We start from the raw sequence: 16,825 nt of genomic DNA on the forward strand, positions 1-16,825 counted from the left end.
TTGGAACTGCAACTGTGTGCATCTGAGGTCGGTGGGAACCGAGGCAGGGTCCTTAGCCCCCACCAAGCCCCACTATCCACACCTGGAAGATGGGACCAATTAAGAGCCACCTCAGTGGTTCAGGGTGAGGGTTAACAGAAGCCTGGACCCGTGTCTGATACATCATAGGCGAGTGCCTATCATTAGTCTTAGGCTGCAAATTCCCTAAGCAGAGGTGGGGTGGGGGCCGGGGGGTGGGAGCAGGGTGAAGGGGTGAAGGTAGGAGAAAGCCAGGAACAGCCCCAGGCTCCACTTACACCAGAAGTCCACTTGCTGGAAGCTTTTGGGCATGATGAGCTCACGCTTTCCCTTCAGTTTCTTGGGCTCCATTTCCATGGTTGAGGGGTCTGGTCTCCTAGAGCTGGCCAGGCCAGGGGCCAGGAAAGGAAGCAAAGAAGCCATCAGAGAGTGGGAGGCTGGTGGACAGAGAAGCCGAGGACCTGGCCAGGAGGCCACGGGGACTCGGGGATGCAGGGCGGGTGGAGGAGTCCCAGCTGGGCTGCCTGCTCAGTGCAGGGGATCGTGAAGAGGTAGGAGTTCTGAGACCTGGGCCTAGGCCTTCTAGGGCCACTGTGTGGGTTCTTCTAGTCTTCTAGAGCCTGCGCTCGCTCATGTCTGCTCCCAGGAGCTGCCCAGAGCGGGTGAAGGATGGTGGGCCAGGAGTGGGAACTCTCCCCAGGGCGTCCAACCAACCCAGCCCCGAGATTCCCCACTTCTCCCTCTCCTGCCCCCACACAAGGGCCTCACCAGGGCTGGCCATACTCCTGGTCTCGGAGTGGTGAGCAGACCTCGGTCTTCACCACGGTCACCATATCCCCCACGGCCGCCTTGGTCTGCGCCAGGCACTCCTTCATGTTGTCAGTCATTCTGTCCTGGGGACGGGAAGGCGGGTCCAGCACAGGAAGAGGATCAAAGAGACAGGGGAAGAAGGGTGAGTGTCAGAGAGGGCAAGCGGGGGTCCCGTGGAGTCTGGTTACCCTCCCTGCCATCCCCAGAGGAAGCGCTTGAGAACAGAGACAACAAAAACAGCTGTAGCCCGGCCAAGAGGAAATGCCATTTCTATCCTGGGCTGGTCCTGGGGACGACTGGAGCCACCAGCCCCACGGGGTCAGAGGCCGACGGCAGCTCAGGCCAGGGGGTAAGGCTGGATAGCACAGCCTGGACCCCAAGACCAAAGGGTATGAGGAATCCACAGGAGTCTCCGCACAAGAGTCTGCAATGGGGAGCAGGGGAGGGACGACTCAAGTCCAGCTGGGGCCAAGGGGGACTGGCGGATGAAATGGGCCCCTCAGCGCCGCGTCGCACAGCCCCCTCACCCAGAGGCTGCCAGGGAATGCAGCCAGGCCCGCTTTGCCAGCTCAGGGCAGGTACAGGCGGGGCCTGGGGGTCCTGGTGCGGGCCGGTGGGCCAGCCTTGACTCCAAACCCCACCCGCTCTGTCTAGGGGAGCCTCCCCAGGCCGCCGCTTACCGCCCTCCTCCACCACTGCGCCAGGCTTCAGCCCCTCCCTCGGCACCCCGGGGTCCTCATGCCAAGCCCGGGGACACTCTTCGGGCCAGGGTGGCGCGCGGCTCTGGCTGGGACCGCGCTCGCGGCCCGGGACTGGGCGAGCAGCGTGTGTGACTCACTACCCGGGGCCCCGCTGGCCACACCCCTGCTCCTCGGCTAATCAGCCCCCTGCTCCCCACCGGGGCCCCAAAGCCGGCGGCGGCTGGGAGGGGTGCGGGGAAACACGACGGCCTGCCCCCTCCTCCGAGCCGGCGGGGCCGAGGGGGGGGGGTAAGGGGGGGCGCGCGGAGGGGGGCGGGGCTGCCCGGGCGGGCCGAGCCGCCCCGCCCCCCCCCGCCCCCGCAGCTCCGCGGGGCGTCCCGCTCGCGTGTCCGGCGGGGAAAGTGTGAGGTCCCGCGGCCGGGCGCAGGGGTGGCGCGGGGGGCCGGGGAGGGCGCGGGCCGCTCTCTCCCTCTCACCAACCTTCCCGGCGGGGAGCTCCCTGCCCTGCCCGGCCCGGCCCTGCCCAGCGCCGCCCCCCGCCCGCCAGGCCCGGCATTCCTTGCGGGGGCATGTGGCTTCTTGCCGGCCCCGGGGGCACGCAGTTGGCTGGCGGCCGGGAGGGGGACGCGCGGGGAGCGGGAGGGAACGGGCGCCCGGGAGGGGCGGCGGCCGGGGGCCCACCCGGGGGGGAGTCCAGCCCCCACCCCGAGGGCCGGGGGGCGCCGGGCGGGCGTCTGGGGTGGCGGGGACAGCGGGGGATGAGAGGGCCGGGCCCGGAGCGGGCGGGCGTGCGGAGCGGGTAGGCGACGTGCGCGGGCGGCCCCCCGCGCTCCCTCCCTGCGGCCGCAGCGGACTCGCCGTGGCTGCAGCGGGGCCTGTGGCGAACGGGGCGACACCACCGATCCCTGCCCGCCGGGCGCGCCGCATGCCGCCCCTTCCCCACCTGCGCGGTCCAGGGTGGGGACCGGGCGCCTGCAGCGGTGGGGGGGGGAGGGGGCACCGACCTCCTGGCCCACGGAATGGCCCCCAGCGGGCCACCGGTCAGGGAACAGGGGTTGAGGTCACCGAGGCAGGAACGTAGGGCAGGAAGATGTCGAGGGACTCCCCCAAGGTCACGCAGTCCATTCCTGATGGAATCTAGACTGGAGCCTGGGGCCTGCTCTGAGTAAACTGGAAACAGGAGAACCCCCAGATTCATGCATTATGTTTCAGGTCTGGTTCACCTCCATGCCACACTCTCAGCCCAACTTCTTCCAGAAGGATCACCAGGATCACCCTCGGGTGGGATCAGGCCAGGAGGGGACAAGGTCCTGTGGATTTGTAAAGGATCACTGAACACTTCTTCCCTGAGGAGCACTTCTCTCTCAGATGGGCAGCATTCACATACAACACATCCTGAGGTAGTTAAGTCTGGTGGTTAGAGGCCTAGGTCCCCAAAGGGGCACTGCCTGTGTTCAAATCCCAGTGATTGGCTGTGTGAGCCCTGGCAGGTGTTAGGGACTGAAAGTTTGTGTGCTCTCCCACCCCAATTCATGTGTTGATGTACTAACCCCTAATGTGACTATATTTGGAGACAGGGCCTGTGAGGAGGTGATAAAGGTTAAATGAGGTCATAAGGGTGGAGCCCTAATCCAAAAGGAAGAGACAACATAGCAGTGTGCTTTCTCTCTCTCCACCAGGTGAGGACGAGAGAGCATCAGTGTGCAAACCAGGAAGAGAACCAGCAACCTGGTTCCTCCCCAGGAACCAAATTGGCTTGCACCTTTTACTTGGACTTCCAGCCTCCGAAACTGTGAAAACTAAATCTTGTTCAGGCCACCCCATCTATGGCATTTTGTTATGGCAGCCTGAGCCGACTGAGACAGCGGGTTATCCAGCTTTTCTCTATGCTCCCATTTGTTCATCTGCAAAATGTGGCCAACGATGGATTCTATCACAGACACTGCCATATGGAAATGGATGAAGATGAGTTTGGAGGGGGTTAGGCACAGTCTCTTGCATATCTGCACATGAAGAAAGCCGATCAGGAAGGTGGGTATGAGTGACTTCATTAACGGGTGGCTCTGAATTCTCTTCATTGGATTGGATTTGGTTTTTTTAGTCAATCATTTGCAGACTCTGGCACTTTATTAGAAACAGACTGCTTGGACCATTTTGCATTTCTCCTGCTCTGGCCCCCTCCATCCTTCACCAGCACGCCCTCCCCCTGCCCCCCAATGCCACATCCACCCTGCCATGGCACCTGTGAACTTGTTGTGTCCTCTACTCGGAGCACACCTGAAAAACTACGGATCCTTCAGCCTTCACTGTCGTTCCCCACTCCACCCCCACCATAATACCCTCTCCAGCCCCATGTCCCTTTCCTCATGGCACTTGTCACCCTTAGAACGGTCTTTTGTTAGCATGATTATTTGATCAATACCTGTTTCCCATAATAGATGATAAGTTCCATGAGGGCAGGCACTTTTGCTCACCACTGAATAGCCAGGTGCCTGGTACCAGGGCAGAAGTAGTGAAAGACAAGCAACCTGCCAGGGCATAAACTTTAAGGAGACACCCCCTCTCAGGTCCTGCACTTGCAGGAATGGCACCTGAAAATGAACGTGTCCTTGAATTTGGCACCTTAGCTGCCTTCTTGCCTCAGCCTAGTCTCAGCTGTGCCTAGCACATAGGGCATTCTCAACCAAATGAATGACCAAATGACCCATGTCGCAATTCACCACCCCCTTTAATAGGTCCTGCTGGCCCCACTGAGAATCTCAACTCTTAAAGAGATCTCAGAAGGGAAGACGGGGTGGGTGGGTTATTGTTTTGAATCCTCTTCTGTTCGGGGTGCTCTCAGTGATCTTGGCCGGTGGGTGGCCCGGTGGGTGGCCCGGTGGGTGAGGCTGGCTTTGAGAGGCAGTGAGGTGCAGCAGAGAGTGTGATGGGTTAGACTCATGAGTCCTGGACCCGAACGTGATAGGAAGTCATAGAGTGTATGCTGTGAGCATGCGCACATCACTTAAACTCGCCAGGCCTTCGTGTCTTCCTTGGTAAAGTGGAAACCGTCATAATTGCCAGGTAATCCCCAGGAAGAATAAATGAGGTAAAGGCTGGGGCGAGGTCTTGGCAAGAGCCAGTGCTGCAGGTCTGTAAAGGATATCAGTATTAAGCTGGCCGCCCAGAGGCAAGGAGTGAGCAAGAAGAAGATGCGGGGGCGGGGGGGGTTCCTGGAGGGGGGGACACAAAAAGAGGAAGGGAAGGAGGGAAAAGAAGTAGAGAATAAAGGATGGAGGGGAAGAGGGAGAGAAGGGAGGGAGAGCGAGGAAAAGAGACGTGCAGCCACTTTTCTAAGTCTTAAATGGAAAACCATCCTCCCTGAGAAAAGCATTAATTTGTATCTCAAAGTAGAGATGTCTACCGGCCATTTCCTTTCATGTCTTATTTTTCATTTACATTCTACCTTCATCACGTGAAAGAATCGTGATGACTTGAAACACAAACACATAATATTCAACAGAGATTTCATGGAGAGAGATTTATGCCAATTATACCAAGAGTCTGTTGTAAGACGGCTAGTGATCTAGCCGCCTGTTCAGTTCTGAGCTTCCTGGCAGCTAGAGCAAAAAGGGAAATACAATGGGTTACAGAGTACTCAGTATTTGATACTTACTTATTGACTGCACAGTTAAGTTCTCTCCATTCTTGGAAGAGTCCAGCTGCCTGGTGAACCAGAACCCAGCCTCACTTGCATGACTGATGGGCTTTACAACTCCCTTCTGCATCTGTACTGAAGGCTGTGGGGGTGGGGTGGGATGTGGCAGGACTTCCATTTGGGAAGAGAGGGAGAGAGAACACCCCAGACTAGTGTCCTTCATTGGGTCCATCTCAGCGGGCACCGTAGAGCCTGAGCCAGCTGAAGCTCCAGCAGCTGTTTCTGGAGTCTGCTCTGGACCTGTTCGCCCGCTGAGGGGCCTGGGGGAGGGGTGGTCAGCAGGCCTCATGGAGGCTCCAAGCCGTTGGCAATGCTCCCTCTCAACTGGCTCCTCTGAGTCTGCACACGCAGAGATTAGGCATGTTGCAAACCCAGCAATGAGATGCAAACCCAAGAGGAGGGGGCAGAATGCAACTCAGGAGGCAGCAGCTCTGTTTTCACCCTTGGCGGGGTGCCAGGGTCCTGGAATGCCCGGCAGCCGATGTGGCCTGAGGACTGGGAATCCGTGCCCACTTGGTTTCCCTCGCGGCTGGCACCCTGAGAATGTGACGGGCCCGCTCCGGTACCAGCACGGCATCCTGTGTTGTTCCCTCTGATAACCAAGGGACAGGAGATTAGAGGGCTGGCCCAAGTCACACAGGGACCCAGGCTGGGTATCCCAAGCTCTGGGTGTCAGTCCCGGCTGTGCCGGAAGTTTTTTAGGTGATCTCGTGCCAAGTTGCTTCCTGCCTCGCCCTGAGCCTCAGTCTCCCCTTCTTGAAGAATAAAAGGTCCAACACCGTTCTTAACAGTAAACCACGGGGGTAATGGAGGAAGAGCATAGAATGATTACGGGGAGTTGTTGAATTAAATGCCCAGCAAGCACTGCCTATAGACAGAATAAATTATATGCCTTTAATTTACATGTAAGACAGATTTGTAAATGTATGTAGATACTCTTAGGATGAACAAATGATACATTTATTTTAAAATGTTACTGAATTCATAGAAGCCGAATGTCACCATGCCTTTGGTTAATTAAATGATACCAGCACAGCCACTTACAAGCGATGTAACCTTGAGAAAATTAACCACTCCTACCTCAGTTTCCCCATCTGTCCAATGGGACTGAGGGCAGAACCTATCTCATAAGGCTGTTTTACACAGCATAACACCTGGCGTACAATAAGTACTCCATAAATATGGGTTCTTATTATCATTCAATTTATTTGTTGTTTTAAAAGTAGAACAGGCATCAGGTGGGCACATTGATGAAAAATTTATGACACTAAAAAGGGGGCCTTTATAAGCAGTTACTACCTTTAGGAGAGAAACACTTTTAAAAAATCTAAACTATAAAGATGCTCATCCCAATAGAAAAAAATGGAAAATGATATTAAAAAAGCAATTTGCAAAAGAAGACAAATGGCCAATATGCTTTATGGAAAACCACAAAACTTTAATACCCAAATAAATATAGATTAAAATAAACATCATTTTTCCTCTATTAAGTTAGCAAAGATTAAAAAATCTCAATAATATTCCAAGTTGGCAAAAGTGTGGAGGAAATACCCTACCTACCCTCCCGGTTGGAAAAATTAATTGGTACAACCTTTTTGGAGGGCGACTTAGCCACACATATGAAAAGACTTGAAATGAGCAAGACATTCGTAAGAGCAACGCCAAATCTAGGAGTTTCTCCTAAGGACATAAGTAAGTTGTGTGCAAAGATGTACCCACAAGGCTGTCCTCTGCAACACTATTTTTAGTAGCAAAAACAACAACAACAACAAAACACCAGGGAAAAATGTACACCTTGAAAACAAGAGAGAAGTTAATATATAGCACACAGTGAAATATTAGACAGTAATTGACAATGCTTTAGAAGAATATTTATTGACATAGAAACACATGCTCAACACATTGTTAATGAAAAGTGAAAGTCACTAAGTGAAAGAAGATAATTTTAAAGACTCCCTGCTGTATGATTCCAACTATAGGACATTCTGGAAAAGGCAAGACTATGGGGGCAGTAAAAAGTTCAGTGGTTGAGGGGCGCCTGGGTGGCTCAGTCGTTAAGTGTCTGCCTTCGGCTCAGGTCATGATCCCAGGGTCCTGGGATCGAGCCCTGCATCGGGCTCCCTGCTCGGCGGGAAGCCTGCTCCTCCCTCTCCCACTCCCCCTGCTTGTGTTCCCTCTCTCACTGTGTCTCTCTCTGTCAAATAAATAAATAAAACCTTAAAAAAAAAAAAAACACCAAAACTTCAGTGGTTGACAGGGGTTAGCAGGAGGGAGGGATGAATAGGCAGGAGCACAGAGGATTTGTAGGGCAATGAAACTACTCTGTGTGATACCATAATGGTGGACACATGTCATCATACATTTGTCTAAACCCACAGAATGTCCGGCACCAACAAGGAGCCTTGATGTAAACCACAGACTCTGGGCGATAGTGATGTGTTGGTGCGGGTGCACCAGTTGTAACCCCCACAGCGGGGGCAACAGCGGGTGTATGGGGACGGGGGAATGTGAAAACTACACTTTCCCCCTCACGTTACTGGGAATTGAGAACTTCTCCAGACAGTAGAATCTATTTTTAAAAATGAAAATTGTGAAAAGATAGATACAAAATAATTCCATTTTAGAAATACATTCACATATGGATTTGCACACACCGGTCTGGGAGGATATATTCTGGGGGATCACTTGCAGTTAGTTGGCACAGTGTGTTAGAAAGAGTTTCTCTTTTCTTCTTTTTGCTTAGGAGGAAAAAAAAGTCACTTAAAAACTCTTTCAAGGAACTCTGTCATCATTTAATTTAGAAATTGCTGGAGAAGATAAGGTCTAAGGTTTTGCCATCCTCACACACTTGTGATTGGATGCTGAGACCCAACCAATTGGTTGGGAGGAAGGACTCCAAATTAGAGACTGAATACCAGGCATGATGCAGATTTGATAAATGAATGCAAATTGACTGATGGATCCGTAAGGGCCCCGATATTTCTACCACAAAAGACTTCTATTTTTACTTTGCTTTGTGATTCCCATCTTGAAAGATTTTGTCTACCGAAAAGACTGTATACATTGTATAATCATTCATTCATTTTCGGGGCGCCTGGGTGGCACAGTCAGTTATGCGTCCAACTCTTGGTTTCGGCTCAGGTCACGATCTCAGGGTCATGAGATCCAGCCCCGCGTTGGGCTCTGTGCTTAGCGGAGAGTCGGCTTAAGACTGTCTCTCCCTCTCCTTCTGCCTCTCCCTCTGCACACTCTCTCTCTCTGTCTCTAAAATAAATAAATAAATAAATAAACAAACAAACAAACAAACAAACAAACTCCTTTTCCTAGCTTTTCCTATACACACTGGTATGTGATAATCAGGGTTAACACACTGGTTAGTTGCTATCATCCTAAGCAAAAGCAAAGAGATCTGGCATGCTCATTCATTTGTCCTGCTGATTACAGGGAACTGTACAATGTTCATTAAGCTTCTTTATGTTTACAAAATACTTCGGTGGGTCGATTACTATGCAGCTATGAGACTAAACAAACCACAACTACATGCTATAGTATGTAGTATGTAGCATAGTTCCATTTATATAAAGTTTTAAAAAAAATGGGCAAAACTATGGTGTTAGAAGTGTTTGCGGAAAGAACTTGGGAAGAGCTAGAAAGGGGTGAGCAAGGGGCTTGTCAGATGCTGGTCATGCTCTATTTCTTGATCTTGGTGCTGGTCCACTGGGTGTGTTAAGTTTGTGAAAATATATTGAGCCGTGCTTTTATAATATGTGCATTTTTTCTATATGTATTTATGCGTTAGTAGAAACAAGGGAAAAATATCTGCAGGGGCCCTAAGGGCCAAGAGCTCCCATGGGGGAAACTCTGACCCAGCGCAGCCCCTGATTTTGCGCAATTGGAGAACTGGGGTCCGGCCTGCGAGGCTCCTGATTGGGTTTCAGGCCTTCAACTGCAGAGCAGTGGGGGTGGGGGGTGGGGGAGCAAGAGAACACATTCTCCCACGGTGGTCCCTCCTACAGAACCTTTTAAAGGTAATAGGTTGACTCCGTCATTGATAAGATTTTGATAAAAAGAGAGGTTGGGAGAGGTTCCTGAGTCAAACACAGAAGGCGGTCAAGGGTGGCACCTTTTTTTACGTGTTTGATTCTCAGGGAGACACTGCTGGTGGCTTACCTGGATCCCATGCCCCCATTCCTCCCCACTAACAGAACTGGACATTGTTCAAGTGCGACACCTCCCTCCCAGGACCTACTGAGATTCAGGAGAAGCTGAGCCTACCCTCAGCTGGCGGTGTGGGCCCTGATTAATCTAAGCCAATTATGGTGATACCCATCCCCCTCCCCAGTTATTAGATCATGAACCTGGCCTTTCATTCATCAGCACATGACATTCCCCCAAGGTCGGACACCTGACCTACTTAGGCCCATCCAAGGGAAGAAAAGGGCTTCTATTTCACGACTTGAACAAGAAAGCATGCGGCCTCTGTTACAAATAGCAGGCACGTTGTGCAAAGGAATCGGAAGCACCCTCAGGATGAAGCTAGTACAGCAGAGCAGAGGGAAGGTGTGGTATGTATAATAAGTAATATATTTGTTCTTTGTCCCCAGTTCCTGGCAGAGAGCACCTAAAACCCTTGGAATTTCCCAAGTGATAGGAGTGTCTTTTGTTATTCATAAGGAGCCCCTTTCTAGCTCACCTGAGTTTATGCTAATAAGTGACTAAGGGTGGGGCCCCTACAGAGCCTCCGGATGGGGCCGGTCACGGTCACCCCACCCAGAACCAGAACCTGGATTAAAAAGTTAGAACCTCCAGCCCCACCCACTGACCTCCTGGGAGGGGAGGGGGCCTGGAGATTGAGGTCTACAAAAATCCTTTGGTTTTTAAAAGGAAATATAATGGACATAGCATATTCGTTTCGGGTGTAACGATTTGGTATCTGTATATATTATTGCAAAATGATCACAGAAGTCGAGTTAACATCTATCATGGTTACGGAATTCGTTTTCCTGTGATGAAAACACTTAAGACCTACTCTCTTAGCAACTTTCAAATACGCAATACAGTGTTCTTAACTACAGCCACCATTACACATTACATCCCCAGGACTTCTTTATGTTATAAATAAGCTAGTCAAAAAATAAACTAGAAGTCTGTACCTTCTGTCTCCCTTCCACCCATTTCACCTCACCCCCCCACCCCCCTCTGGCAACCAGCAGCCTGTTCTCTGTTATCTATGAGCTTGGTTTTGTTTCCTTCTGATTCCACATCTAAGTGAGATCCTTCGGTATTTGTCTTTGTCTGACTTATTTATCAGGGTCCATCCATGGTGTCACCAATGGCAAGACTTCATTCTTTCAGATGGATAAATAATATTCCATTGCATATCTCTACCACATCTTCTTTATCCACTCGTCTGTCGATGGGCACTTGGGTTGTTCCCAAGCCTTGGCTCTTGCAAATCCTGCTGCCGTGAACATGGGTGTGCAGATATCTTTTCCAATCGGTGTTTTCATTTTCTTTGGGTAAATACCCAGAAGTGGAATTGCTGGATCATAGGGTATTTCTGTTTTTAATTTCTCTGAGGAACCTTCTTATCATCCTCCACAGTGGCTCCACCAATTTCTATTCCCAAAGAAGTGCACGAGGGGTCCCTCTCCTTCACCTCCTGGCCAACGCTTGCTCTCTCTCGCCTTCCTGATGACGGCCGTTCTGACAAGCATCGGGATATCTCACATTGTGGTTGTGATTTGCATTTCCCCAATGATGATGGTGACTCACGTACCTGTTGGCCCGTGCCTCTTCTGTGGAAAAAGGTCTATTCACATCCTCTGCCCATTTTTTAATCACATTGTTTGTTTGTTTGTTTGTTTTTGCTGTTGAATCATAGGAGTTCTTCACATCTTTTGGATATGAATTCCTTTCTCTGATAGGATGATGATTTGCAAATATTTTCTCTCATTCAGTAAGTTGCCTCAAAAATTCTTGAGCAACATTCAGAGAGCTTCCTGGGTGGTTGAACAGGGGGTGGTGCTGGGAGGGTTAGGGTACCCTTTATCATTAGCCAGTGATTGTCCATAAAGCACTTTCCTCAGTTCTGTGAGTCATTCTGGCAAATCATAGAACCTGAGGAGGAGGTGGTGGAAACCCCTGATTGACGATGGTCAGAAACACGGGTGTCCCAGGACTCGCAGCTGGTGTCTGAAGTGGGGACCATCTTGTGGGACTGAGCCTTCCATCTGTGGGATCGGTGCTCACTCTGGGTTGTGAGGTTTAGAACCAAAGGGAGTCCTTGCGCACCTAGTCGGTGTCGGAGAATCGGAGAATTGGTTGGTGTTGGACAACGCCTCAGAGACTGGGACTTGGACTGACAATGGAATCAACTGCTTCTGGAATCTGCCCTACTTCTGCACTTCCTGTTAGGCCCCTGTGTCACTCAAGCCCCCCCAGGACAGGCCTCTACTCGACGCAGCCATCACCGTCCGCACCACAGGGCCAGGCCCCCACCTCCCTGCTCTGGCTGGGGTCCAGAACTCTGGCTGCACCTCTGTGAAGAGTCGGCCTCCATGCTGCCTTGGCCTCCAAAGGGGCAGATCAGGAGGGCCTGCGGCAGGCAACTCACCCCAGTCACGGCTCTCCCCTAAACCCAAGGCCTGACCTGAAGCTCTAACCGGAGCCCTCCCTCCCTCCCTCCCTCCCTCCCTCTCTCTCTCTCCGCACTGCTGGTGGGAGCAGAAGCTGGTGTATTTATGGAGCGCAGTAGAAGCCTGGGAACCTTTTAAAAGATGCACATAATCTTCTGTCCTCCAATTTCACTTCTAGGAATTTCACTGAGACACATCATGTGTAAGCGTGTTCACTGCAGCACTGTCTAGAATAGCAAAAGACTGGAAATAACTAACGAGTCCGATCAAATGGGCCCCTGGTCCACACCCTCCTCGGAGCCCCATCGCGTGCCCGGCACCCAGCACAACTTCTCCAGAGCAACCTTGTTCCTACCGCTGTGCCGCTCGCTCCCACCATGGCCAGAGGGGCTGCCCTGCTCAGCCCACCGCGGGGCATGGCTCCCCGCTGGTGCCTTTTCCCTCTGCCAGGAAGCCTCCTCCCCCAGATACCCGCAGGGCTCTCTCCCTCACTCCCTTCAGGCCTTTACCCCATGTCACATCCTCTGCCCCCTGAGAGAACTGCAATCCCCCCGACAAGTCCTATCCCGCTTTCCTTGCTTTAGTTTTCTCCTGCACTCGACTCACACCAGCAAATGTACATAGCACTCATTTATAGTCTTTGCTGTCTGTCTCCCCAACCAGAATGTAAAGGCCAGGAAGGCAGAGATGTTTATCCTCCGTTGATTGCCGTATCCCCTGCAAGTCGAACGGTGCCTGGTGCAAAGTGAGCACACCATAAACATTTGTTGGATGGATTACATAATTGGTGGTGAAAACAAAACCAAGGTAAAGCCTGTTTGCATAATGAGAGAGGCAGCAACGAGTGGTGGTTGACAGCATAGGTCCTGGTGCCCGGGTCCCGAGGTTCAACTCCCAACTGCTTCCCTTAATGCTGTGTGATGTTGGGGGGGTTTCTTAGCCTCTCTGTGCTTGGGGGATATGAATAGCATCTACTTGGTAAGGCTCTTTGGAGGATTAAATGAATTAATATTTGCAGTATACTTAGAATGGCATCTGACACAAAAGTAAGTAAGCTGTATAAGTGTTATATAAAAGAAACGTGCCCTATTTTAATAAAATAGAAGGGACATACACATGTATACGTGCTCACGTCTGCACGGAAGAGCTCCGAGCTGTGACAGCTGCTAGGGCTGAGGCCTAGTGGAGGAAAGGGCCTTACTTCTTACCGAGTTTTCCACCAGATGCATGCATTTCTGATTGAAAAAACAGATTAGTGATGCCTCTGAGTTATTGATTACGGAGGAAGAAGTTTATTACGCTTTTCTATCTTTTTTTGCAAAACAACAAATTTTAAAAGGCATCTTCGTATTCATGGTTAAAAAAAATAAGCTGCAGGCTGCCCTGCCACCTCCCAGGCAGGGAGAAGGGGGGAAGGCATCTGCTGATGGAGGGAGGGTGGAAAGAGGGGGCTCCTCCCTACCACCTGCTGGCCCCCTGGAAGGGGACTCTGAAGTCCACACCAATTCCCCTAGGCCGGCCTGGCTCCAAGATCCCAAGTATCAAGTTGAGCACAGACACATAAGGCTTGGGGGAGAAGGAGGGGTGCCTGTGGAGGGTCGGGGTCCGGCTGCCTCAGTGTAGGGTCTCTGGTCTGGGGCTGCCAGGGCCTCAGGGAGGCCACACTTGCCCATGATGCCATGGGAAGGTAGGAGGTCATGAGTGAAAGAGGCCTGGATGTGTAGATTCATTTAAGGGTGGTCAGGGCCATGCCGCGCTGATGGCTCGCCCGGTACGGCAGATGCTGGAGCCCCCCAGGGCCTCTAGTTCGGTCAGCTTCTTAGGTCCCCTCCCCCATGATGCTAATGAGGAAGGCAAGGCAGGGAGTTGAAGCCATCTGCACCCAAGTCCCTCTGGCTTTTAAGGAGTAGGCCTGGGGGCGGGGGGCCGCGCCTGGGTGGCTCAGTCGTTAAGCAGCCGCCTCCGGCTCAGGTCATGATTTCCAGGTCCTGGGATTGAGCCCCGCTTCGGGCTCCCTGCTCGGCGGGGAGCCTGCTTCTCCCTCTCCCACTCCCCCTGCTTGTGTTCCCTCTCTCGCTGTGTCTCCCTCTGTCAGATAAATAAATAAAATCTTTAAAAAAAAAAAAAAAAGCAGTAGGCCTGGGGAAAGTGAGCTTTCGCATCCCACCGCCGCCTCTGGGCTGTCGGAGCTGAAAGCCTGCCCCCAGACCACTGGATCCAAGGCCCTCCTTTCTTGGCTAGGAGACGGAGGCCCAGAGTGGGAGTGACTTGCTCAAGGCCTCCCAGAGGAAGGTGGTGGGAGATAGGAACCCACCGCCATGGTCTGTGCTGGGCAACCGCCCCTCACCCAGCCCTCCTTTCTCCGGCCCCTCTCCAGGGTGTCCTGCACATTCTCAAACTTACACTTCCCCTGCCCCAAGGAGCTGGAGCCTCCACTTAGCAAGGTAGGGCCCTGGGGAAACCCCACATGGTGTTTTGGCTCCAAGGAAAGGGTCCCACTGCACCGTGAGACCAGAGGGGAAGGCCTGGGGAGGGAGTCGCTGTGGGGCCGTGGGGGGCCCAGTGGGCCTGGCTCCCTGCCTTCACCTCTCTTGCAGTCTATTCCTCCTCCTCCCTTGCTGCTCTTTCCCGTCCCTGCCCTTCTCCCTGGCTGTTTATTCTATTCGTCCAGTCTTGCCCAGAATCTCAAAATTAAAAGAAACCTCAGAAGTCACCAAAATCCTGGCTTCTCAATGTGTGGTCTGCAGACCAGCAGTAGGGGCATCGCCTGGTGCTTATTAGAAAGGCAGAGTCGCGCGCTCCACCCCAGACCTCCTGCACCAGAGGGCGCCCCAGGTGGTGGGCATGCGCAGAAGAGTTGGGAAGCATGCATGGCAACTGCAAGGTGCTCAAAGCCATGGCACCTGTCATCACCAAGTGCGATGAATACCTCCCACAGGAGCTCACTATCAGCAGCCAGGCCGCCACCTCATCTTTGGAAAAGTAAGGTGTGTGTGTGTGTGTGTGTGTGTGTGTGTGAGAGAGAGTGTGTGTGTGTGTGTGTGTGTGTGTGTGTGTGTGTGTGAGACAGAGAGAGAGATGGGTGAGCAGTCCGCCAAGGGTCCTGCGCATCCCTGCTGAGTATGTAAACTGTTAAGTCCTCACCATCCTCTGACGCTGAGCCACGTCGGTAGCTAGTCACGTAGGTAATTAAGTAGGTCAAAGCGACCGCAGCGTGGTGCTCAGGCCCAGAGAAAGGGAACCAGCTTATTCATCGCTGGCTACCCGAGGTGCCGGGCCCTTAGCTCCGAGTTCTTCCGGCACTGTGTAATCCACTGTCCACACAGTCACTGTCTGGGTCCACTGTGTCACCCCAGGGGACTTGGAGTGCAGTAACCAGTGCCCCCAGGTAATGATCTTACTGTTTACTGCACTGGAGTCAATTGTCCTGCTGATCCGTAAAGTCTTGGCCATAAGATTGGGGTTCTTCCCTAACTCTATGTGTGTGTGTGTGTAGGCATGTCTATTTGTCTCTCTGTGTGTCCTCAGTGGCCATTCACTAAGGTCTTCATGGAAAGGCTCATACGAAGACCTTGATTTGAAGGCATTCACAGGGAACCTGGCCTCGCCTATGCATCCACTTCGTGCCAACCCTTGCGCTCAGGTGTTCCACTTTTTCATTATGTCGCCTAATCCTCCCCACAACCCTGCAGGGTGGATTACAGCCCCTTTCTACAGCCGCTGAAATTGGAGCTCTACCTGTAGCTCATCTAGCTCGGTCTCAAAACAGTAACAAACATAAATTATCTGGACACGGGCGGTAAAGAAGCGAAGAATGAGAGGATTTCGGGGAAAGATACCTGTGAATGCAAGGTGGTGTGCTCACCGATGATTAGAATCACCGTTTGTCAAGCTGGCCCTAACAAACGGGTGTCCCAGGGCTCCCCGAGCTAAGCTAGCAAGCTCCATACTGAGCAGGCACTGCAGAACCATGACACTCCATCAGACAGGTGAAGCGGGCAAGGGTGCAAGACCTTTATCCCAGCCCTCCAGGAAGGAGGCACGAGGGCCACGGTGCGGCTGATGCGAGGCTCTTTGCCAGGTGCTCGACGCATGCTGTTGAGGATATCCTTTCATTCATTCTTGACTTTCTTGCGTACCAGGCACTGTCCTAGGTGCTAGGAACCCCAGGGTGAACTAGGTCCTCGCCCTCATGAGGCTTGCAGCCTGGGTAGAATGTCTGTAGGTTTTCCTGCTAGCATCCATTCCCCCTTCTGGCACCAAGGAGCCTGGTGTCCTTGGAGAGGACACTGGTTGGTCCTATCCCAGAATGGATAGGTAGAGCTCCAGTTTCAGCGGCTGTAGAAAGGGGCTGTAATCCACCCTGCAGGGTTGTGGGGAGGATTAGGCGACCTAATGAAAAAGTGGAACACCTGAGCGCAAGGGTTGGCACGAAGTGGATGCATAGGCCAGTTGGCACTCAAACCTGCAAGTCATAGTGAATGGTGCAGGGAAGGGTAAAGGACCCAGCCAATCAAGAGTGGCAATTTGGGGGCTTTGGAGGAATCTGCTGGGAAGAGGGCGTGCTGAAAGGATGGAATGTTACTATGGATCTGCTTGCAGCCAGCCACCGTGGCACCACCGACACTAGCCTGCCTACGAATGGAGTCAGTACAAAAGAGAGCAGAGTAAGATGAACAGACCAAGTCCTGAGGACACTGTGTGAGCCCTGGATCCCACTGTTCCTGAAACTGTACGTGATCCTGGACTTTGCATAAATTCCATGTTTGCCTAATCCTGATTGACTTGAGTGTCTGTCTTACTGTCTTTAGTCCTTTCAAAAACCTAGTGAGTACAGTTTTACCTTACTTGTTTTTCAGACAGGAAATAGAGGCTCAGAGAAGACAAGTGCCTGGAACAAGGCTGCACAGCAGCTGTCTGGAATCTATCCAAGTCAAAGCCCATGCTTTTTCCACTACTCC

At 52.4% G+C, this 16,825-nt stretch overlaps 1 protein-coding gene across 3 annotated transcripts in view; it reads right to left on the reverse strand.

Annotated features, from left to right (window-relative positions):
- The window catches only part of PRDM11 (PR/SET domain 11), a 79,508-nt gene that overhangs the window by 46,352 nt on the left and 16,331 nt on the right, over positions 1-16,825 (reverse strand). The window contains exons 1-3 of one of the 3 annotated variants that reach the window (XM_073904713.1): positions 1,509-1,744; positions 787-911; positions 297-400 (exon numbers count right to left, since the gene is read on the reverse strand). In XM_073904713.1, coding sequence (XP_073760814.1) covers positions 297-400; positions 787-905 — 223 coding nt within the window. In that variant the 5' untranslated portion in view covers positions 906-911; positions 1,509-1,744. Of the gene's footprint in view, positions 1-296; positions 401-786; positions 912-1,508; positions 1,745-16,825 lie in introns of those variants that run through there. The other 2 variants (XM_073904714.1, XM_025878795.2) reach the window with 2 other exon arrangements.

The sequence above is a fragment of the Callorhinus ursinus genome, unplaced genomic scaffold (genome assembly GCF_003265705.2).
Source record: "Callorhinus ursinus isolate GAN/ISIS: 27379988/994484 unplaced genomic scaffold, GSC_fseal_2.0 scaffold21, whole genome shotgun sequence".
NCBI lineage: Eukaryota > Metazoa > Chordata > Mammalia > Carnivora > Otariidae > Callorhinus > Callorhinus ursinus.